The sequence below is a fragment of the Barbatula barbatula genome, assembly GCF_947034865.1.
Source record: "Barbatula barbatula genome assembly, chromosome: 3".
In the NCBI taxonomy this organism is placed as follows: Eukaryota; Metazoa; Chordata; class Actinopteri; order Cypriniformes; family Nemacheilidae; genus Barbatula; species Barbatula barbatula.
Window position 1 is genome coordinate 15,471,950 of NC_136764.1, and position 25,743 is coordinate 15,497,692.

At 37.0% G+C, this 25,743-nt stretch overlaps 2 protein-coding genes across 2 annotated transcripts; both read right to left on the minus strand.

Annotated features, from left to right (window-relative positions):
• On the minus strand, window positions 1-3,757 carry ptmab (prothymosin alpha b). Its single transcript, XM_079452833.1, has 5 exons — window positions 3,066-3,757; window positions 1,064-1,126; window positions 895-979; window positions 706-797; window positions 1-610 (listed from the first exon to the last, which is right to left on the minus strand). Exons 1-5 carry the CDS (start codon window positions 3,435-3,437, stop codon window positions 566-568), a joined length of 657 nt encoding a protein of 218 aa, XP_079308959.1. The 5' UTR covers window positions 3,438-3,757; the 3' UTR covers window positions 1-565.
• Window positions 3,758-17,222: 13,465 nt separating this feature from the next.
• Window positions 17,223-24,986, minus strand: phb2a (prohibitin 2a). Its single transcript, XM_079452834.1, has 10 exons — window positions 24,529-24,986; window positions 23,585-23,714; window positions 23,340-23,424; window positions 23,192-23,271; window positions 22,884-23,068; window positions 22,575-22,704; window positions 19,153-19,256; window positions 18,566-18,643; window positions 18,087-18,163; window positions 17,223-17,682 (listed from the first exon to the last, which is right to left on the minus strand). The coding sequence occupies exons 1-10, from the start codon at window positions 24,670-24,672 to the stop codon at window positions 17,664-17,666; spliced, it is 1,032 nt and encodes a 343-aa protein (XP_079308960.1). The 5' UTR covers window positions 24,673-24,986; the 3' UTR covers window positions 17,223-17,663.
• Window positions 24,987-25,743: the final 757 nt, after the last annotated feature.

Genomic DNA, 25,743 nt, shown 5'->3' on the forward strand with positions numbered 1-25,743 from the left:
TATCACTCACAAAATAAAAGTTTATTGTTGAACAACAAACTTCACACATACAACAAACAGGCCAAGGTAAAACAAAAGAAAAAAAAAGAAACCAAAACTCATTTTCTTTGGCCTAGCCCTCCCATACAAAAACTAGCTTATGGTACAACTAGTTATGGTACAACTAAAGATCATACATAAAATTTACTGGAATGCTCAAGAGTTCAATGGCTGTAAATTTTTACATGTTGTCTTATGTTGAAATATTGAGACATGGTCAGACAAGTAAAATTTCATAAAGAAGCACCGTTTTGGTCACAGGAGATCATGATAAAGTGACTGATCTCTTCACAATATGTACAAAAATATAAAATGTAAATAAAAATACAAACAAATCCTTGTCTTGTGTATTTCATTGCAAATCTGGGTTGTGGTCGATCCTCTAGAAAATTTTGAATTGGGGTCAGTTGGTTGACAAACTTGAAAATGACCATGTTTTATGTATTTGAGTCCTGTATGCCACTGGCTTAAACGGTTGCGTTAAAGCAGAGGCATCTAAACCTGCTCAGCGGTATGAAATCCTCCTTTAATCATCATCTTCCGTCTTCTGCTTCTTGGGGTCAACATCATCCTGACCGGAGGAAAAAAAAGCATTATTAAAACTGTAATGCTTTTATTATTGACAAGATAAAAATCATCGCTTGGCTATACGGCCGATGACCATACCTCGTCATCATCTTCGTCATCCTCCTCTGCAGCTCGTTTTGTTCCTCCACCAAGCTCATCATCATCTTCCTCATCGTCCTCCTCCTCCTCACCTGCAGGGATGGATCATTAGCCATGCGATTATGACATTTTCAAACATCTTAGTTTTGTCACTTGTGCAATGTATGAAAAAAAAAGAAATTCACCAACCTTCTCCTTCCTCCTCGTCGTCTTCCTCATCTACTTCATCTTCCTCATCATCATCAATTTCTGGCTCTCCATTCTCTTCATTCTCCTGATCATAAATTTTGGGTTAAAACATAATTCTAATGACATAAAACACATAAAATGCTTCAGTAGATAACTAACACTAATTTACCTTTCCATTAGTTGTCTCTTTCCCGTTTTCCTTTTCCTCAAGAAGCTTCTTTTCCTTCAGGTCCTATAAAAAAGGAAGATCAAAAAGTTAAGTTTTGTTTAAACATTAACTGACCAACGTGTCGAAACGTTCAACTTCGTGAGGTTGGAGCCATCTGTGGCCAATAGACAGTGTCAGTGAAGATTACGATTGACGTGAGCAAAACGCCCCCTATGCGCAAACATTTAAATTGCACCTCTAATGACACCATCTGACATTGACACCTCATTGGCTAGAGGAAAGCCTTTTGCTGTCCGTCAACGACTCCTGCTCCCGCCCCTAACAGAGTTAGAATCGTTTGTAATCGGACACTTTGTTGCAATTCGGCTAATGTGGATATTACATTTTGTGCGATTTAGAAGCATAACCATATTTCAGTGTTTACGTACTCGTTTAAACGACAGATCCCGAACGGGGTGTTTATGCTACCAAACAAGTAGATATTTAAAAACCATGGGATCATTGTGGGTCAGTGAACTGATGCCGAACTATAATAAGGACAAAGGAAGTGCACGCCTGGCGTTCACCGTCCATCCACCTACCAAGAACACGACAGAGTTCGGTGCCCCCGTCATCACCGCCGTCAAGTTAACCTGGATTTAGCTCGCGCAATCGCAGAAAAAAATAAGAAACCGAATCAAAGAAATACCCAACCGGTGATGCGTGCGAATATCATGTGCTCTTTTGGTTTCGCCTCAACGCTTGTCCATACAAACCTACCCAGCAAAGTTAAATGTATTTTACGATTACAAACATTATCATTCATTCGCTTATATAATCTTTAGCTCTTAAGCCGTTTATCAAGCACATCAACTAGGACCGCCCACATACATTTTCACCGACGTCTGTCTTCAAACGAGTAAACCAAGGATCCCACGTTGCCGTCGTACATTGAGAAAATAAAACTCGTCGCGAACATGCAGCTGACATAAGGTCTTATTCGAACGCTGCGCGTATATCTGCCGCGATTGGTTCAAAAGGCGCTGGAGTACAAGTCTGCGCGGCAAAGCCACTACGATCTCTTTTTATCAAACCGTTCGGAGCTCTTAACTCTAGTCTTTACTCTGGACAAGTCAAACATTATCCTACACATTGGCTACTGTAAAAATGTAGCATTTAGATTTGAAAGCAGATGCACTGCGGCGTCATTCCGAGTTCCGCGTATCGTCTTCATCAGAAACATCCATTGTCGGACATGTATCATTAGTTAAATCACGAGTCGACCAGCACTCCATCAAATTGATCGTAAACAGGTATGCAAAATTCCGGCAGGTGTACAAGTGATTCATATTTCTATTGGTTATGAACGATTTGGTTTGACTCGAAGCCACGGAGACACAACGGCCAACTTTAAGCCTCGAAACCATCGACCGATTCCTAATCCCGCGGTGATGTCTGTTATCAACACACTAACCGGTAATGAATGAACAGACGTGCGGCAGCTAAACGAAAACTCAACGCACGGGGAAGTTGTTGAAGGTACCTAGGCTATAAAATGATAAGTTAGAACGAACGAGTAAAATTGTGTAACCTTTAATATGCCGAAGACGTATGAAACGCAACGCGAAAGAATTACACGCTTAAGCAACATGGCTTTATTACGGTAAAGCGAGTAACGTCCTCGACTCTCATCGCCGCTGTTCAAAGGAGAACCGACACGCTTGTATAAACAAAGAACCCGCGCGCGTAGACTGTTACATTCCGGACAATGAGAAACTGCGCTTGAATTCCGCACGCGCTAAAACAAGTCATTACAGTGTATCAATTTAAAACGATGTACATTTAAATCACTTGAACGGTAACATCGCGTTTGTTCTCCGCACTCGTCATAATTCAGAATCGGCTATCCGGCTAAACTACCTCCAAAAATAGCCCACGCTTTCGCATTAAATCTGAAGTGTGAGACAAATAATACGGATAAATGGTTTGAATGAGATTTCGCTTATCTGAAGGCATCCCTTACCTTTGCGGAGATCTCTTTCGCGGAATCAACTTTCGTATCTGCCATGGTTAATATTGTGTGGCAATAAAAATTAGGAACGGAGAAAATGCAAAAATAATCCGCCTGTCTCCTCCAAGAATCGCTATTGTAATGAAGCTTTCTTATGCCGACGGCATGAGATGAAGGAGGCTTTAATATAGATTTATGGGCGGGGTTTTGGAGGCAGTCGTCTCGTTCTGATTGGTCAGCAGGGTCTGAGGAGGTGTGACTGTAGGGCATTAAAGTGGAACAATGGAAAGTATTTCTAAACGTAAAAGGACACACCCCCAGCCGGTATTTCAACAGAGCCGACCACAAAGACACACCTCCAACCTCCGCTTTTCTCGTGGACATATCATGCAACGTTATTCCACGTTTCCTCAACAAATAAATTGATACGATAAGCCAGCTCTTACATCAGAAGTCGTGCCACTGTTTCAAGTGATTTTAAAGACTTAGTTAACACGATTGATCTTTCAATTAACCGCTTACTGATCCTCAAACACATTACGCACATCTTTGATCATGAGTTTGTACGCCAAAGAGCTCGAGCCACTGACACCGGAACGATTTTAAAGCACGTACGCGATAATAGGGCGGTATTTGGGAAACGGTGTTTTTATGCCATATGCAGCTCCTCCCCTTTCCGTCAATTTCGCGCTAAATTTAGCACTGCGAGTAAAACGCAAAACCCCTCTTTTTATCTCTTTATCCTCTGAGAAACGAGATTGAGAAAACATTTACACAAACCAAACGAAATCTTTATCAGGACCGCTCTTAGTTGCATAACCCCTATAAGAACAAAAAGGCTATATTTGGTTGTTAGTCTAATTTTCATTACCAACAGCTAACCACACGATGCACGTAAATATGATATAATCGAAGGCGCCACATGATTCATAGATATGCATTTACATATTTTAAACGTGGGCTTTGTGAAAAAAAAAACTAGAATAGTAAAATACACCTTGTGGCTTTATTATTCGAGATGAGTAGCATTTAAACAAAGCAGAAGCCATAACCTCGCCAGAGAACATAGAGGGGAGGGGAATTTCGGATACTTCATCATAACCTACATTCAAATTCTACTTTGATGACGAGGCTTCTTGCAGTCGGGCGCATCTGATTGGCTGCTCAGACGGCCACGTCCCACGGTTGACGTTTTGCGTTAAACTATTGGACGCAAGAGAAATCAATCAACGAAATGACCCACAGTTTGTGGAAAAGCACGGAAAACGGAGTTTGGAAGACTTTCGGACCTGGATGGCGGTGTGAGAGCAGATGGCCTTTTAAGCGATTCCGTAAAATAAACGTCAGGGATATAAAGCACATGCATTAAACATTGGATCAAATTATTATTTATGTAGTGTTGAAAACTAAAAGCTGTATAATGAAAACATGGACCTAAACATTTAGTTAACAAAAATAAGAAAATAGACGTTGCATTTATAGTGTACCAAATATTACGAGTTTGTCACCAAAATAAAGACTACCATGTTAATCTGAACATTTAGTTAACAACAATTTGGAAATTTAGGTTCCTACAGGCCTACAGTGTTACAAAAGTTCAAGTTTGTCAACTTCTAGTCATGAAAATTCCATATTGGTAAACATTTATTGATCATTTTAATAGTATTAATATAATATATAGTTAACATCACTTTCAAGTATTAGTAGGCCTATTATTATATATTACTTACAGACAGAATCTAAACCCTATGGGGTGGTTTCCCGGACAGGGCTTAAGCCTATAGTACAAAACTGAAATGTTAGAGGCTTCTTAAAGAAAACAATTTACACTGGCATATCTTCAAATATATCTGTGCGATTGTTTTTCTCAAGATGCACGGCAGGTATGTTTTTTCTAAAGTATGTTTTTTTAAACACAATTTAATTAATTTAACTAAATCCTGGTTTAAGAGAATCCTTGTTCGAGAAACCGCCCGTTTATGTCACACCTAATGCTACACCTTAGTTCTATCATCCCTGTCTCTAGAGCACCTGGCCATGGCAGAGCAGCCCAGTCACATGTGCATCAGGCCACATTTCCTGCTACTCCTGCAGATCTCCCCTGAGGCAGAGTATATATTGCTGTACAAGGTAAGAGACAGATAAACACTTCCTCATGAGTAGGCAGTGAGGAGAGTGCATGTGGGGACCTGTCCAGGAGACGTGGAAGAGGAAAGCACTGCTGTGAAAGAAGTAACTCAACTAAACGCTTTTCACTCTGAGCTTCGGACATGTGTCGTCTTCTGGAAAAGGCAGATAATTGCTTTTGCAAGATATTCAGACACGAGCAGTGTTACATGGAGCGTTGTCTGGCCTTAGAACACAATCCTATCAATGTGCATTCCTTAACTGAGTTTCTCATGGTTCTCATTACCTATTGTTATTTATTGCCATCTGGGTATTTTTTTTTCTCCCATAAAACACATCTTATTCTGAGACAGGACATGTACCCTCTAGTGGGAGGTACATATTACAGCAGCTATTGACATATCATCTTTATTATTATTGTCTAATTTATTCTGTTCTAGGTGTTCTTTTTATTTTCATTACTGAATGAGGCAGCTGTGGAGATGACATGTTTCAATTTTATCTATGTGTTCCTGTAAAGAGGAATATGAAATTTGATGGTTGATCAGTGTTGAAATTCCTTCGCAGGAATGTTATTCAACAGATGTGTTATGAGAAAAAGCTCATTTGAAAGTAATTACGATGGCCTGGTGTATTTTGAGGTTTAATGAGAGCAAAAGATGGAGCACATAATGGTAATCCCGAGCAGACAATTGCATATACAGTAATAATTCTTCCTTAGAGAGGATATAAAAATTGGTAAGCAATTTGAGTTGAATAGTCTCAGAAGACAACTGTAATATTGTTACCATTTTAAGAACAGCAATGTACTGTATCGCTGCTGTCCATCTGAAACCTTGTGTCTCCATATTTATTTTGTCAGAATTTTTTTGTCAGAAATTGTTATTTTTAGTCACTTTATGTTTTTCACTGATTTTTTTAAAATATCTAACCAATAGAAAGTAATGAAAAATATCTAACCAATAGAAACTAATAAAAAGGCCCCTGTCAACTTTGACAAGTTGTGGCCTCAGAACTACAAGGTTCTATCTGACATTTTGGTCAAAATTTAGGTCACACTTATTCTGTGACAACTTATTTACATTATGCCATGGTTTTTTTAAATTTGTGGAATTTGGGACTTTTTTAAAGAAAACAAAAAGGCTCTATCTACAAAATCTAATTATAATTTGGTGCTTTAAGGCTCTATCTGCAAGAGCCAATCAGCACTTTGAAAGCACAAAAGAGGACCAATCAGGATCAGCTTTCTGTGTCATGTGACCGGACTTCTCAGTGACAGAGGAAACACTGCAACACTAAACAATGTTTAAAAGAAACCTCAAGGTTGACTGTTTTATTGATACTCTTTGTTAAAGAGAGAAGCTCAAACAACATATTTTTTTGTTCTAATACCTGTGTTTAGACTAAGTAAATCTAGTAAATTGGTTGTGTTGCTTGAAAATGTATTGCTTTAATTAATGTTAAATGTTCCAATTTTTTATTTATTTTTACAAATTTCAGAAAATTTTAAACACTGTACATTTGGAATACATTTAGGGTCTCTGTCTTCTTCATGTATTAAATAGATGTGTTCCTCATATCCTTTTGTTATATGAAATGCTTTAAAGCTCAATATCTCAAAACTGCTCAGACCACAGATAGAACCTTATCATTCTAAATATTCTTAATCCTTTAAAACTGTGTTTTTTCCATTTCATTTAAAGATAGCTTGGCCACATCACTGTGGCTGCACTCTGATCACTATGTACTAAGTTCAAGTCTTATAAACGTGCACCATGATGAATACAAACTAATGACAAAATTAACACATCCTGATAGATTTTGGAATTTAATGCCTCACACAGAAAGAAACCAAATTATTCTTGTCCTCCCCATGAGTGTGAAGTCATAAATTAGGCATGATGCCCTTGAAAGGCACGGTGAAATGATCAATATCAAGAGGAGTGTAAGAGAAGAGATAGTATGTGATAGCAATATACATAGAGCTCTACAGATTGTGTGGCAGATTTATAAACAAATAATATGGGTTGACTGAGAGTCTATACTGTCAGATTTATACAGACCATGTAAATTATTTTAGAAGATTGACTCACAAACCATCAATCAACAATGATAATTGATATTAAGTTTAGTCAGCTGATGAAAATGGGCCTTATTTTGAAATGCTTGAAACAGATCTTTACCTTCATTATTTCCTTAATGCAAATTAATGGATGATTTTTCAATTGTAACTTCTGATGCATATAGTAAGCAGGGTTATTTTCCTATTTCTATAAAGATAGTCTCATAAAATGCAAAGTTATTACATAGGCTAATAATGTAATTTTATTTGAGCAATAACCACAGAAACAATATTTTAAAGGTTCGAGAACGATCTGATTGCTCCAGAGATTTCTCATGATGCTTCAGTTTTCAGTAAGAAAAACAAAATATAAAAACCATAGCTTCAGGAAGTGTTCTCATCTTTTCTTAAAACACTTTTTGACACAAAAAATTAACTTGAAAGTGATTTTGTGGAAGTATTGTATTAGTAGTAATTGATATGTCTCAAGTTTAGGAGTTCAGGCAAACCTCTTTGTACTGTAATGCCAAGTCAATGCATTTGAGCCCCATATTATTTAAAGTGACCTCAGTGTTTGGTAACACATGTCATCTAAACTTACACAGTTCTGTTTCTCCATCCATGTTTATATGTAAGGCCCACATACACCATCACATTTGACTTTCTCAGAGATTCAAATCATATTTACATATATTTGGGGCTAGATATGTTACACACTGTAAAAGTGTGGTGAAAGTATAAAACTAGCCAAATGTAAAAGGAATATGGTATCATGTCTTTCATTTATATTTTAAAACATGCCTCCATTGTGTATAAATCTAACTTTTAAGTGGATAACCACAAATTACTTGTATTTTAGAACATAAAGTGCTTAACATAAGAGTATACTTATGATAGAGAACAAATATTAGAGTATGGAGCATTAGCTTCCTTGCCTAAAGCTATGAATTGTTTTCATAGCTGTGAATCAGCGATGTGCAGTAACCCATGTTTATATTACAACTCAAATAAACTTATGATCAAGGAAAGAGTGAACAACATTTTTTAACAAAACAACATTAACACAGAAATTTTCTAAGCCCAAAGTGCAAGTCAAAAGGTTCAAATTTATGGAAGCCCTGAGTAGGCCTACATACTAAATGTTACTGACCCAATCAATATTTGTTACTGAAACCTTTAAAGGGAACTCAATTCTCAATGGCCTAAATTGCTAAATAATAAATGACATTTATTATAAACATAAACTATAAAACGATGTCCTTGAATTCCCACAGCAACTGTAGCCCAATTTTCCAAACTCTCTGTACTTTACGTTCTGATCCCTTGCATTGATTCCCCCATCCTCAACCCCCGATTACCTAACAGCACTTGTAAATACTTTCCTCATTTGTTCACCCATCACATCTTGCCTGATATAAGGTCAAATTAAAAGATAATTTAGCTGTTGCGCTCCGGGATGCAGTCAGGGACGTTTGAAACGGCTCGGCTGATTTTCTTTACTGTGATTCATTTCTAACCAATACACAACAAACAGTATCAAAATATGAAACATTTTCCTCCGATGGACAAGTTTCCTTTCATTCGCATGATGTTAAAAAAAGGCCTGTCCTCAGCTGCAACACACATTGTGCGATAAAACTATAGGAATGTTTCAGGGATAATGGCCACTTTGTTCATTTTTTCATCAACTTAAATAAGAAGCATTCACAGTCACATAGAAAGCAAAAATAATAGAGAGAAACAGTGATTGGGCATCGGGGAGAAGAACTGGGCCTATTGTATGCAGGTCAAGAGAAGTACCATTGTGACTCTGTATCTGTCTTTTAGTTTGTCCACAAACCAGCGTGAGGAAACTAAGTGTCACTAAAACGTTTGCTCTGTGTAAGATTATTATGACAGTTCGGGTGTTAGAAAGGTTTAGGGCACTGTCTTAAAATAGTTTCAGATTTAGGATCACTTTATTAAAACAGTATTGTAAGTTTTTTTATAAAGAGCACATGAAATGCATAAAGCCAGGGATCAAAGGAATTCCTCTGTTAATATTATTCTAAAATGTACACTAACACCAATGTCTTCCAAGTTAATATTATTCTAAAATGTACACTAACACCAATGTCTTCCAAACAATAACTGAGGGGTCAAGAAAAATAAGCAGATAACATTCCCATGGATCCCAGGATAGAATTATTTTCTTTCTAATTAAAAATGAATAAAATCTCACCTTGGGCAGCAAGGTCATATCTACCCACACCCATCCTTTTTAAAGAAATGATTTGCCCGCTGGTGCTTTTTGTCAGGATTCATTTAGAAATATTCTTGTACATATTTTTTACATTTACAGTTTTGCACTACTTTGATCAAACTGGAGCAATTGGGCAAGGTTTTGTAAGCTATTCAAGAGGGAGCTGGACTTTGATCTCAACAGTTTATTCACTGTCAAAATATACAAACTAGGTCACCACGAATTGGGGGTTATTTCTTAAAAGCATTGATAATTGAATTATTTAAGAACATTACCACATTTAACCACAAAAAGTGGCCAATGAGTATCGAATTGAAGTGTTCCTCCCACTAACTTACAGTTGAGTCTGAGCAGCATGAAACAAGCTGCCACAGGAAGAGTTATAATGACATAAAATGAAAAAAAGTCTCACTGTGATCTGGCCCTGTGATATAAATGTGCCTCTGATCTCAATACTCTAGCCTCCTCTTGTGGTCAGACACAGTAACACATACAAGAGTGACCAAAACGTCTTGGACTCTGAATTGAAGCTTACAATTACAGAACCACAAAACATAAATTAATAAAAAGAAATAAATAAACAAAAAACATAACATGGTAATCCAGGGGAAATGATTAATCGAGAATATTATTTACAAGATTTAGCAATAAAGACATTAACGTAAAGTGTTGAGGTGATGCAGTGTTGGCTTCATGAGCCTGCATTTAAAATGTATTCATATGCCTAAATAATATATTTGTTATTCTTAATTTTTTGTACAGAAATTAAATGAATAGAATTCATAAATGTAATCTTTCTAGGTCAAAGCCATTTCATTAGAAACACTGCGTCAATCCCAAAGGCAAAAATTCTACTATCCCGGATGAATAAAACAAATTATATCCAATTCAGCCACAAACCGAATTTCTATTTAATATTTCACATTTTATTTTTGTTATAAGGATGGAAATGTATTTAAAAAACAAATGCTGGCATCGGTGAATTAGCTTAGCTTACATTCATTGTGTTTTCACATATATTCTGAAAATGCCATCCATACTTAACATGTCCTCTGTAGCCTGTAAATGTTAATCTATCGTGAAAAGCAGTTTAGTACCATCTAGTGTAATCGCTGTGACATTACATAAAAATAAATAACTATAGTAAAATTCCAGTCTATTTAATTTTCATGAAAGTTGTAAGGGCAGCAGTCAACTGATGTAAAAATGAATGAATAAATAAGTAAAGCTGGGAGTGGGATCACAACAGCATAATCTCTTCCACGTAAAGCATGTTAAGTAAGAGTCTGCATATTAATGAAGATCAAGTTTTGTTCAGAAATGGTCAGAAGTCTTCTGAATATTCATTACATGTCTTGCACTTTGCACCAAAGCAAAAGGCCATTAAAGCAATTAACTTAGAATGTGGTCTGGCTGTATAGCTTTCAATTTAAATACAACCATGTGAAATGCTAAATGCAAGTCCAGAGACAACCCTTTCCTTGCTTTTGTAATGTATTAGGGTTTAGACCCTTAAAACACAATGCAGGCTCTTTAACAACCCGACTTAACGATTGTTGTCCCACCCATGTCTCTGAAGATGTTCTTGAAAAAGATACAGAACTTTAATGACTATATATACAGACACACACACACACACACACACACACACACACACATATATATATATATATATATATATATATATATATATATATATATATAGCCTTTATATATCCTGCTGGCGTTTCCTGTCTGTGTCTTTGAATAAAAGTAGTGGACTCGAATTGAATAAATGTAAATGACTGTAATGAACAAATGATTCTTTCCTATTGGAGATATAGGCTAATCCCCCGACGGACAGATCCTAAATAAACCACACAGATAAAAACGGAGAAATCGTGGATATTGTTTAAATGTATTGGTTTTCGTCGTATATAATGTATTTCGATGTTTTTCTCTGTTGATTATATCGCGCGACACCTTTTTGAATCCTTCCACGCGTCACAACTGCAGTGAAACAAAGACGTGTTGTTGTTCTTCCATGACGCGACTTGCGAAGAGCCCTGCAGAAGAGCGCGAAATGGCGGACAGAAACGAGCTTGAGGACACAGACATCCGACCTAACAATTGCAGGCAAGCGCGAAAACACGGGTCACCGAACCACATGGACCCGGATCCGCGTAAGCGCGGTTAAAAAACGTGGGAGTAGGCTGTGCGACTATCAACCTCCCGACCAAATGTAGTTTTATTCTTTATTCATTTGAGCTTTTATTTGAAAGATAATTGTAATTGAATTGTATTTATTCAAAAGCGTTTGCCTGTTGTTGAAAGTATGTCTGTTATCACTTTTGAATAACAATTAAGTTAGCTTAACACCACCCGTTAAAATAACAATTTAACCTGTGTGGGTGAAAGGAATGTAACAGGTGCAGTTGATCATGTTGTTACATGCTTTTAAATCCGGAGGAATGTTCCTTGTTTTTGCTGCTACATCTTATAATTCTCTTTTATTTTGCTCTGTATCTCTCTTTCACTATTTCTCGTTATTTCCATAGAAGTACTGTCAATGTGTGTGGCGTTTCTGATTGAAAAAATCGTCATCTAGTTATTCCCTTATCCATTCCTTAAACTCCTTTTATACTACTTCTACATATTCTACAAAAACAAAACGAGTCCATTCAATAGACTTGATGGGTTGTCATAGAGGTTTGCGAGAAGGTGTAAGTCTCTGAAGAAGTTTCAAACTACAATCATAAACATAAATATGCCAGAAAGCTACATCATTTTTATTGTTAAAAACCCTTATTATTCTTTTTTTTTATCATTTATTTACAGGATGTATAGTTATTTAGGACATTTACCAAACATTAATATAACAAAAACAAATATTAATCAAAATCGTTCTGTTTTCCTCAAAAATTAAACATGTCTCATGATCATTCACAAATCTTTTTAAATGTGTAAACCAAATGCATCAAACAATGAAACACACAAGAAAAAAGGAGGGAGAACTTCAAGTCTAAGGTCCTCCCGCCCTTTGCGGCCCCTCCCTTCTCCTTGTAACTGGAAACCCTTGGGGGCCAGCAACAGAAGCATGGGAGTGTCCTGCTGATCCGCAGATTAAACATTCATCACAATTGAGAGTTAAGGTGATAGTCCATTATAACAGCATGGTTAAAATAATAGTTATATTTAGTGTCTGAATGGTGTTATCTGTTAATATCAGTCACGTTCATGAACCGAGAGCTGATTTTGATAATCAAATGTAAAAACATATTGTTTGGGGAAATCGAATCCCTTAGATACATAGTACATCTGCATTACAAAATATCAAGCATGGTATTGTTCACCTATAATTACAAAGGGTTTTAATGACACAACTCAAAAATGCCCATTCAGTTAAAAGTAAAGTAAGTCATCATAAAGCAAAGTCCTCCATGTTGGCTTTAGGACATGTAATCTCACAGGGGAAGAGCCCGGAGAGACCCAGTTAATCAGCCCTGATTTACGTCAAAGCCTAGAGACCCTCAGTGCTCACCATCTGTGCCAGACACACAGTCATTAGGGGGAGTGAACCTTAGAAACACACAGGACTCTGTTTAACCCTAAACATAAGGGAGGTAAGATGCCAGCGACCACTGCAGATCCTGTGACATGTAATTGTGTCCTTTTCCTTCACACTAAACAACTGACATGTTTAAGAACTGTACGCCTATTCTATACATCACAAAAGTGTTAAAGAAACAATTGACAGAGCTGGTCACTTTGTCATTCACACTATTACTTAGTCATGAAAATGAATCATGATTTTTGTCTGATGTTATTGTTTATTAAAAATAACACAAAGCATGTAATGTTGAGAAACAGTTCTGGTCTTTCCCCATTTAAGCAGACAGAAGCACTACTCTGGAAATTATGACTGGAGGTAGCCACCCAGAGGCGTTGCCAATATGACTGTTGAGAAAACCTGCTATGAAAGTAACTTTGATTTTGTTCAGAAGGAAACACATTATGGAGCTAAATTTAGCAAGATGGAAAATCAAGACTCAAAAAAGCAACATTTTGGGAGGAAATTATTTTTACAACCAAGATGATGTAGCAGGGACATCGCTGTTAAAACAGCTTCTATCACACATAGGCCGACCATGTGCTCTGACTAATGTGCAGACGCTGAACCTGTGGAAACCTACATGAAGGGACCAAAGGTCTTCTTCCTGACATACAATGAAAGAGGAAGCTGCAGCTACTGCTCTGGACAAAGAAGATAAAACCCACAAGTGTTTTTACAAAAGTGCGGGTTGAGCAGACAGAGACAAGTTCAACTGCACAAGAAAGTCTGTTTTTGAAAGGTTTTCGGTTCAGAACTGCTACGGATCTTCTCATTCAGTACAAAATTCAAGTTGCTTCAGTTTTTCTTAATGCTTTGAGACAGCACAGCTGTGCACTATGGCGTTACACCTCTATAAAGTGTGAGAATTACATCTGTACACACAAAGAGGTACAGTTCAAATTTCACACTTACTTGTGAATCAGAGGTTAACACACTTCCAGTATTTCGCTTAGCATTCCTGTTCCTCTAGCGGGAAACAAAGACAGAAGTGTTCACTCAGGTGGCAAAAACAGATGCAACTTTGAAGAGAAAAACTTGGGAGGAAATAATTGGACTCTTCTGTGTTTTTGTGAGTCTATGGATATGCGATTACACCCCACTATATAGGGTTAACCTGACATGACAAATCTGTACTTAAAGAGATAGTTCACTCAAATATAAAAATGTTATTATGATTTACTCACTCTCATGTCAGTTCAAACCTGTATGACTTTCTTTCTTCCACAAAAGAAGATATTTTGAAGAACGCAGATAACCAAAAACACTGGACCCCATTGACTTCTATTGTATGGACAAAAAACAATTGCAAGTCAAAGGGGACCAACGGTTTTCGTTTATCAACATTCTTTAAAATATCTTCTTTTGTGTTCTGTAGAAATAAAAGTCCAAAAGGTTTGAAATGACATGGGGGGAAGAGATTATGACAGATTTATTTTGGGGGGGGGAACTATCCCTTTAATAAAGTTAGACAGGTGTGAAACAATATACATAAACTGTAGATAGAAAATTGGTACAGAGAACTCGGACACTGTGAAAAACCAAAGCCAGGCCAAATCTCTGTACAAGTGATCCTACAATGTGAGGCAAAACGAAGATGTAATAGGAACAATATTAACCAAACTAGGGCAAGCTTTCCTAATCCCTTTTGACACCATAATGAGGGTGCCATTAAAAGGAAACAGGTTAATGAAATCCTCACAGTAAATTACTGTGGAGGCCTACGCTGACTATGGACGGCACCAATTTATCAATTAATCTCCAGAGGAGCAAATTCAACCTGAAAACAAGAGGCCTTTAGATTCTGTATAACCAAACAATACTCTGTATTGGTGTACAATCATTATTTACATTAGGATTAACTGGGGTTAACTCTGATAGCTCTAGAACAATGCAATTTTGTAATTTTTGTAATAATCTTATCTATCATATATTTTATGTATAACTGTAGGATAAACTAGGATCTGATTTAAATAAGAGCGCTTTTGATCTTATGACATCGATATTTGTTTTTCCTGTATGCCATGCTTAAAACAATTATAAGAATTATAATATATCAAACGTAGTTTATCACAAATGACTAAGCAGATACTTCAGCGTGCCTTTCCGTAGATCTTTGGTGAAGCAAGGACACTGCAGACGTGCACTAGCTGCAGAGCATCATGACTTTGAAGTGGGATGTAGGTCACACATCTAGCGTGAGCACACAGTTAGTAAGTGCTAAAACGGTTCTTGTCAGCAGTAGTGACAAAAGCTTAAAAAATATCTGCAGTGCTGCGTGGAACGAAACAAGACGAGGTAAGGATGTTGTGCTGCTGACCTCCAGAAATAGCCGCAAAGCTGCTATTAAGTGCACAGTGCTAGAGGTAAGAGAGATCAAGTCTACTGTCCTGGCGAATCGCCATGGTGACTGGCCCAGATCTCTCGTCCCAGTGTGAGGTCAGCGTTTCCATGGAGACGGACCAGCTGAGTGGTAATCTGCTCTTGTTTATGCATTGCCCTGGAGGGGAGGGGCAAGAGAGAATTGAGGAAAGGGAGGGGTGGGACGTGACTGTCTTCTCGTCTGCGTGCATTTGCATTTTAGTGCGCAGCTTGCTCAGTAGATCAACAAAGTCTGATGCATTAAGTATACATTTTTTTCCAATAAAATAGATGTTTTATATGTGTTCATTTCGGAGAAGCTTTTATCCAAATGAGGAAAATCACAAACTGCAAACAACAACCCACCCATTATGGTTTTCCACATTCAAAAAATACCACTAAATGTTATTGGCTGTTTGCAAGAGGAGCGGCCTTGTGCATTTTCACTGGCCCCGCCCCTCTACAATCTCCACCCCAACCTGAATACCAGTGTGTTAATGATTTGAGCCCCTCCTGAAGAGGTGTGTCTCAAGAGACCTGTTTCATGTTGAAACATGCTCTTGAGATTACAGCAAATCCGTTGGTCAGAGCTACATACAATGACAGCAAATGCATCAAAATGCATAAGTCCCGTGGCACTGCTATTACATATGGATGCCTTTTAAGCTCCACGGTTTCTAAGGAAATTACATTTTTAAACGAAATTCTAGCGTTGTATTGGCGCCATCTACTGGCGACGTGTTTATAGTGAACCTGCAAAACCTTGCTTCGATTCATCATTGACGTGTAAATCGAATTGTGACAAATTGTGTATTCACCTTTCAAGGCCCATTTTGTGTGTACTCAATGTTTATAGAACAGAATTGGCGTTTGTTCTTTAGAATTACAACAGGCCTCTCTGTCATCTAAACTCAAGTGTATTTTCTACTGAAAAACAACCTAAAGATAGAAATATCCCCCACTTGACGGAAAAAACATCATATCTAAGCCCATTAAAAGTTTTTAAACAAAGGCTGAGCATTTCTGAGAAAAACAAAAAAAATGCTAAATTGTCCTATAAACACAACAAACTACTCTGATGCTGAAGCACCGTTTCAGTTTTAAAACTACACAAATGTTAGAACAAAACATTTAGAACTGAATCAAAATGTTTTGATATCTTTAAGAGATAACATTAAAAAAAATTATCCAACTAAAACAGGAAGTGCTTCAAGACCAACGCTGTTTACATATTGTTGCAAGCCGTCACTGGGGAAGTAAGAAGCATAATTCTATCAGTTTTTTATGAATTTTAAATGTACCATTTATTGGTAATGATAATTTTTGTTAAACTAAAATACTGACAATATTTCTCCCAAATTTTCAATACATTGTTTCTATTTGCAGAAAATGAAAGCTGGAGAAACAGGTTAAAATAACACTAAAGATGCTCTGCAAAGACAAGTTCACAACAGTAATTTTTTTGCATGTATTATTATATATATATTTTTTTTAATAATACATTTTTCAGGCATCTTTCGCATTGCATGTTAGATGGCTGTCACTCCTGAGGTTTGATATTGTTGAAATTGAACAAGCACTGGAGTGGAATGGCAACAATACATCTACAATTGCTGATTAAATGAATAAAAATGTGAATTATTTCCTAATTCTTTCCTGCTGTATTGATGTAAAATTAGTAATAACTTTTTAACGCTAATAATAAAGTTGGATATAGTTGACCTTTGTGTGCTAAAGCCATATGGATTTCAATTCCAAACATCACTAAATGATTCAAGTAGACACAAGAACTTTTGAAAACTTTATTTAATCAAACTTCCTTTTATCACACGTTAAACAGGAGAATCAACAGCTTGAATGGAAGCACATAAAACTGTGAAGAAAAGAGCATGTTCTTTAAACAGCCAACAAGCAACTATTTATCTGAGTTGGCCCTAAATCCTTTAGACATGGCCATTTATTGTTTCAAATGTTTTGAAAACATACATAATAATATGGACATTGTGAGCATTTAATGCCAACTGATACTATAGTGCCAAAAAGAGAACTGAATTCACAAACTAAACCCTGCTAAATGACAATCACCTGTGTAAAATGGGAATATGAGTAAGGTCCAACCCAACCGGGTCTTTCCTATGGTACAGTCTTATTTATAATGAAGGTATAAATACAGCGGTTCAGCGAACTGCTAACATATGGAATGCATATGTTGCCCATGAATGATGCTTCTTACTTCCCCAATGACAGGCTGCAACAAAAGACAAATGTACACATTACCATTGAGGCATCCATGTTAACATAAGGGCTTTGACATAAGATAATGCTTTTAGACAATGTATACTGTCCATGTTCTGTAATGTATCGGCCAATTTAAGCGTTTGGTTTATTCTATAACTTTAATAAGAAGAAAGAAACCATGCATGTGAAACTGCTTTTGGATATGTGGCACTGAATCTAAGCAGCTAGAAAAACAACAAGGCAAGCTGACCTGCACTGCTCTCAGAAAAGTGAATAAAAAAATGTCACGACTGAGATGATTTGTTTTAAGCACTGGAGCAGAGGCCGTATTTCAATTATTTTTCAAAATGAAGTTTGATTGGAGTAAGGGAAAAAGGTATTGTGAACAGAATCAGTATGCGCTTGAGATCTTACTTGTTAAAGTTATCGTCCTGGAGGTTTAAGACCAAGTTGTCTGCACTCAGGTACACCTTATTCTGAGACGTTGACACCTGGTGACAAGAATATGTATTACAGTAAATGATGAAAGTATCATCATATTATATAAAAAGGGCTAAATTTAGAATAGCAAACTGACATAATTAACATAACAATCTTAATGTGTATGTTCCATGTAATGAAATGAAAAGACAAGTAGAGAACATTTTACCTATTATATCTCAATTAAATAGGAGTTTATATTTCTCATATATTTATTTCATTTGAAAAAATTGTCACATATTTGACTACACTAGACTATCATTAACCCAATTTACACAATAAAAACAACTAATATGAAACTGGTTGCAGTCATGTGACCACTGTTTGAAACTTTTACTGTATTATAAATGAGTCAATAAATAAATGTCTGCATAAGATAATGTACGCCATTAAAGAGCAAAGGGAGGCCATACCGTTTTAGCAATATTCTGTGCCGCTCTGATACGTCTGAGTCTTAGGTACCCAGGGTTCTTCGTCACAGCTTGTCCCAACTGGAGTGCACAAACACACAGTTACAACAAAGCAAATAACTCTAGCTTGAGACCTTGTTCGCCGTCAGCAGACAGCCATTTTACAAACACAATTGCATCAAATCAGCAGGAGTGAATCTAGCTGCAAAGTCATTTCAAACAAACAAATGACCCGAACCCGAAAGCAGAGCAAATAGATGCACCAAAGTGAAGAAAACAAATCCTTTCAAATGTTTTTTTCTTGTTTGACAGGCTGTTAAGACTGAGGACGTAAAATTTGAAGTAGCATAGATATATGACTGCAACAATTTACAAAGGCTTATTAGCACAGCAGCAGCATTCATTAGTTATATCTGAAAATTACAGTCATCTGCTACTCACAGACATAAAACACAATAACAGTTACATGAAATGAGGTGCTTACACATGCATTAAACCCCTTAAGCCTCAGTAAATTAAACAGACACATTATTTAGGTGATTTCAATATTTCTGTGGTTAAATGGCGAGAAGAAAAAAAGAGCAGCATACCATTTTAGCAGCCTCGGCTTCACCCTCAGCCTGGATAATCTTATGTCTCTGGTCCTGTTTGGCTTTCTCAACGTAGAACTGAGCCCTCTGGGCCTCCTGCTGGGCTGCACATCAATAAAAGACAGGTTTGGAAAAAAACTAAAACATCACACACAGTCAATGATAAAAACACAACATCGCATTTAAATGCTTGACACACAGAAACTATTTTGTGTTGTTGTTTGGCCAAGAGAGCAGGAACTGAACAAAATCATAAAATGACCTGAGCGCCTCTTAGTGGATTGTATTCAAATAAGCCAATGTCATTTTGAACAACATGCTGAATTACATTTGTACCACACATTGTTTTAGTTTAGACAGCACTGGGTTCTGCAAATTTTTATGATTACACTTTACAATTAGGATGTATTTGTTAACAATAGCTAACATCAACTAACAATTACCAATACTTCAAAAGCATTAATCAATCTCAGTTCATGTTCATTTCCGGATTTATTAATACATGTATGTTAGTGTTAAAACTAGTTTAGGCACCATGTACTAACATAAACAACTTTATTGCCATTAAAGGAACGGACACCCTAAAGTTCTTTCATCATTTACTCGCCCTCATGAGAACAATGCTTGTAACCAAACAGTTCTTAGCCTATTGACTGCCATATACAGAAAAAAATAAAGTGCCCCAGAACCGTTTGCTTTCCTAAATTCTACAAAATATCTTCTGTGTTCAACAGAACAAAGAAATATATATAGCATTTTTTCCTTCTACATTCTGTCGAGCCTGATGCTATTGTACAACAGGTCACTGTACAAATGAATTATTTTAAACGCAAACGCGCGGGAAGCACTTAAATAGAGACAGGCGCAATAACGGCGTGCATGTTCTTCCGCCGCGGCTCATGGTTCAAATACAGAGTCGTGGCAAGCATGGTAAAATAGAGAGCGAAGCATCAATGCACTCTCTTCACTCGCAGGCAGTCACCACAAGAGAGCAAGCTCCCGTCCCGAGCCCTCTGGGGAAAAGGAGAAAATGCTTTTTTATGCTTTTGAGATGGTACTGGTCAGCTCCGAGCAGGGTCGCATAACACCGATAATTAATCGCAATCTTTGCAATCTTCCCTGAGTAATTCAAATACCAAAAATCATTGAGCTTTCTTTAATCCATTTAACTACAGTACACACAGAGCACCGTGTTTCCCTGCAAACCATGATAATTGACACACATTTTATATAAACCCAGAAGACGGTGCAGAATAAATAACAGAAAAATCCACCAGTTTTCTTTTCTGCTCTGACAACCATGAGACTGCGACAAACAGTGTGTGCGCGTTACAATGGTGATAGAACATTGTGCCTGGTACGTTCCTTCTATTTAAAGCGAACTTTAAGGACTTTAGCCGGCAAAGTTTATCCTGTCTGACTACTGCTCGTCACAGTATGTATGTCCAAACATATTGTGTTTAAACACATGCGTGCCTAACAGTGCGACATATAACTTCATGTATTTACCAGTGTAGCATGCATGCAATAGAGTTTGTCAGGTGCATTAAACAGAGCCGCTTATGTGTGTGAAGTGCGTTTTACGTTGTGCTTGTTTCTGTGTGATGTTATGACACACCCCTATTTGACTTAGTTTTAGTCTATTTTGCCAGTGAAACTTGTTGTCCGGCTGCGTCAATATAACTAGATGTAGAGTTGTGGAGGAGGAAAAAATAAGTGTCTACCGACAAGCTGAGAAAATAAAAGTCTGGTTAACTACAGTAGTTTTATGTGGACAAATATATTACTATTTAATAGTAAAAAATAGAATAATTTAAGTAAACTAAATGCATCATAAACTGAAGTTAGTTGATCATTTAAGAAGACCGGTCTAATTTTCTATTGTATATTTAATATTGCTCTTTAATAAAGAAAAAGTACTCATAATTTACTTATTATCCAAATACCCGATTAATGGATGTAATAATTGGTAGAATACTCGATTACTTAAATAATCGATAGCTAATATACAGGTCTAATAGAGTGTTTTACTGTGTGGTTCAGACGAGTTAGTCAAATTAGATAGAATTACAAGATTAGCAGGAAAGATTATAGGATTAAAACTCAAATCAGTCGCTCAGTTATAACAAATTCCTGTTCAGAGAAAAGCTTGATTATAACAAGAGACACAACACACCCCTTGAATCATGTTTTTGAATGATTATTGGATGTTGTGTGTTGTTAATTGTTCTGTGTTTGTATGGCGAGACCAAAGATCAATTCTCAGCTTAGGCTGAACAATAAAGTACTACTACTACTACTAACAGCTCTACTGGTAACAAATACATTCTCTGATAGTTTATACATCACATCCATAACGTAAAATGTTACATCCATTATACTGGAATTGCCCATTTGTTTAATTATAGGCGGTTTCGTTAAACCAGGGGTCGGCCACCCGTGGCTCTCGAGCCACATGTGGCTCTTCTGTCCCCCTGCTGCGACTCCCTGCAGGTCATACACACCGAACATACACACCAGCTGAGTAAATGTATTTGCTTTATCAGATATTTAATTTGAATAGACGAAATAAGTGCATGCAATATACATATGAGCGCGGCGGAGCTGACAGAAAAAATGGAATGGGGAGAAAGCATTCTGCTTGGTACGTTTTTCGTCTTTTAGGTCCATAGCCGGCATAGTTTAAATCCTAGATCGTTGGACATGATGTTCGTATGCGGCTGTTCATCAAATAATGCAAAAACAAAAGCCGAAACTAAAGTTCACAGAAAAAGTATAACTATAGCAGCGCGTGCAACACCGCGAGGCTACTCACCAATTGCCAGGCAACACTCCCACTTCTTGCCAAGGACAAAAATGTATAAATGGATAACATCTAAATTCAATAAAAATGTCACTGTATTGCCACCCAGTGGTGCAACTGGGTCCTTACATGCATAAGCAGTGTTATAGTAATTTAAAGGTTACATATATTTTGCGGCTCAAGACTAATTTTATTTGGTGGGAGAGGTACCAATAGCGCTTTTCTGGTCGCAAGACTTTCCGTCCCTTGGGTTAAACCAACACAAACATAGTTAAACGCTTATGAGGAAAATGACAGAATGTGTCAAAACATCTGGCCTCTCAGGAGTGCATTCCTTAGCGGGAAACAGAAAACACTTTTTTTTGACAAAGTCACAATTCAAAATTTACAATCAAAACCTGTATTTCCTCTGATGAAGATAACTTATATTTTTTTTAAGTTAACTTAAAATCCTACCTTTTATTAAACAATTACATGTATAATTTTTTATTTTTGTACAAATACTTTTACGAATTATAAATAGAGCTAGTAAGTTACTGTCTGCAAACACATTGCATGTAGGCTTACAAAACACACAACAAGATTCCAGAAGTCTTCTGGGTAGTTTGGCACTACTAACCGACTTGTTTTGCCTCCACAGCCGCAGTGTACTCTTTGCTGAAGCTGAGCTCTGTGATAGCCACATCATCTAGGATAATGTTGAAGTCTTTAGCTCTTTCGATTAGCTCCCTCCTTATGAGCAGTGACACCTTAACACCAAAATTAAACACTTCAATAGCTATGCCTACATTTTCACTCACCAATAAGTAACGTAAACATTTTTAGCTGAACCAAGCAGAAATGAGACAAAATGGATGTCAATAATTCCAATGTTTGGAACACTTGTGAGTACATACTCTCTTATTTGGCTTTAGTCTTCATACTTTACCTGGGCTCGCTGTGTGATCAGTTGGGATGCATTAAATTTGGCCACCACACTCTTGAGCACCTCATTGACGATGGAGGGAAGAACACGCTCATCATAGTCCTTCCCCAGCTGCTGGTACATGATCGGCAAGTTGGAGGCAATGGGCCGGGACAACACACGAAGCCCTATGTTTACCATCTGTAGATCTGTGAAATACAGTCACACGTTTTAGTTAGACACAAACTTTAAAATATAATTTTCTTTTACTTCTATTGCACAAGATTTCATCAGTTTCATATAGGAATGCAAAACATAAGTTGCAAGGTCACCTTTGCTTCCAGTTAGGGATGCAATCTTCCTCGGTTTGGCTCGAATGTCATAGATGATGGGATACTGGATCCATGGTATCCTAGATAAAGGCAAAGATTTGTAAGTCAGAAATGAAATACAAGCCGGTATAGTAGCTGTCAAATGTACCTGAAGTGCAATCCTTCAGCAAGCACCGTGTCCATCTGCATTCCCCCAATTCTGTTGAAAACAATGGCTCTCTGCCCACCCTCCACTGCACATACAAACAGAGTTGGGCAAAATACAGAAATGAATCTGATGTGTGAAACCACCTAATCAAAGGTTTGTCAATACTTATAGACCTGAAAGAGCGGGGTAAACATTACTGCTTGAATAGGGTCTATACATTCACAGCTTAACATCAAATGTTTTACCGGTGTATGTGGCTTCTTTGACACAGTACGCAAGGGCTCCAGCCCCAATAAGTAGCTTTACACCCACTCCAGCCCCTCGAGGGCCAGACCCCATTCGACCAGCGATCTGTCTCAACTGCTGCAAAAAGCCCTGAGATAAAAATAAATTTAAGCTTAATATATTTGAAAATAAACTTGGTTGACATTTAGATATAATTTAATATAATGTATCATCATTATTATTCACATATTATGTAACATTGTGTGATAATTGTATATAATATACTATAATTATAATTTATACATAATAATGCCACCTTTAATTTAAATCATAATCATAATAATGTTGTTCTTCTAATTCTTCTCGGACATTTTACTTTTACTTGTGGTGTCATGATATCGCAGTGGAAACCTTTTTGTTATTTGCCTTTTTAACACAGAAATTCCACAAATATGTTTAGAAAAATGTATAGTTTTTTGTATAGAAAAATACATAAACATACTACAATATGTCAGTAGCGAGGCTTTAGTGAATACTAATACTTCAAGCTTTTTTCGTATAATGTGGAACAATTTGACCTTGTTCTTGTGTAGGGCAGATGAGGGACAACATAAAGATGCTGTAACAGTTTCTTATGTTTTACTAACTAACTAACTAACAAACACATAACGTTACTTATTTATTTACCACGTCACTAATAAAAAAAAGTTAAAATCACCAATGTATTTCAGCTAAGGTCATCCGTACAGTTAAATGCGTAGTTGAAACGTTACAGAGTTTCGTCATAGTGAATTGCTGCTCACATAACTCCCTGCATGAAGCTAACAAACGACTAGCATAGCCACTGTGAAATTAAATAAATATAGAACTTCCAAGATGTCAATTGTGTTAAACGCAACCATTATAAAGAAAGAAAACGTCACCACAAAAATGTAAATACAATTGACGACATAAAGTAACTTACCCCAGGATCTTTATTCGCCATGCTGTTCTGCTCTAGCTTGAACGTCACAGTGACTACCCAGAAACGTGCTATGGAACTTCCGGTGCTGTAGTGATGCCTCATGGAAGTTGTAGTGTATGGAGGAAGTCGTGGCTGTAAAGTCATTTTGATTCAAATGCAAAGATCTTTACAAATTGTATCTTTACAAATCGACAGCTTTTATTAGAGTTATGCTTATACGATTTTTTGGGGTAATACTACAAATCATGATTGGTTCTGTGTGTCCTCATTTGCAAGTCATGTGGCAGATGCTCATCTGCCCGTCTCGAGACGTCTGCTGTCAGATGTGTAGGATTTAGAAAGGATGTACAACAGCTCTTTCTAAAAAATTTTTAGCAGATGTTTTTACGCAGCAGATATTTTCCAGATCTTTAACAGACGTCTAACAGATGTACCTGTGCTATCTGGGTCCACTCCCCCCCACCACTACATACACTATTGACTTTATGCAGCATTGGACTACCCACTACCTATGGGGGCAAAACAAATCCCTTGTATGTGCAAACATACTTGGCAATAAAGCTCTTTCTGATTCTGAAAAATCAGACTTTGACTTTGATCACATGAGATTGCTTAAGACGTCAGGAGGTGGCAGTATAAATGCGTGTGTGCAAAGAGCATGAGCGTCTCCGTTTCATGGCATCTTGTACCGAGGCCTTTATTAGCTATTGTTTTATTTCAGAACACGTAGATACACATACAGAATGTGATTTTGTTATTGTTATTGTGGTTTATGTTAGTTCTCTTTAAGATTAAAACAGCAGGGATAGTTATATGCATTTTCTACAAACCGTTACTGCACATGCGCATATATATATCTATATATCTATATATATATATATATATATATATGTGTGTGTGTGTGTGTGTGTGTATATATATATATATCAATACTAGATGCCGCATTCAAGCTCTCCAGGCACGTAGACGGGCCCGCCATCTTGGAACGGTCCATTGACGTCACGAGTGTTAAAGGACTGCTTGGCTGGGTTGACAGATATTTGAAACGAAATCCTTAATCACCTAAAGCCCCTAGTCCAAAAAACGGAATTTAAGTACACCTATACCTACGTGTAGCGGCCCATAGAAACAGATGCTAATGCAGCATCTAGTTGATAATTATGGCCTGTAGATTTCTGATAACAATCTAAAGAAACTGAGAAGAACCGTTACTTG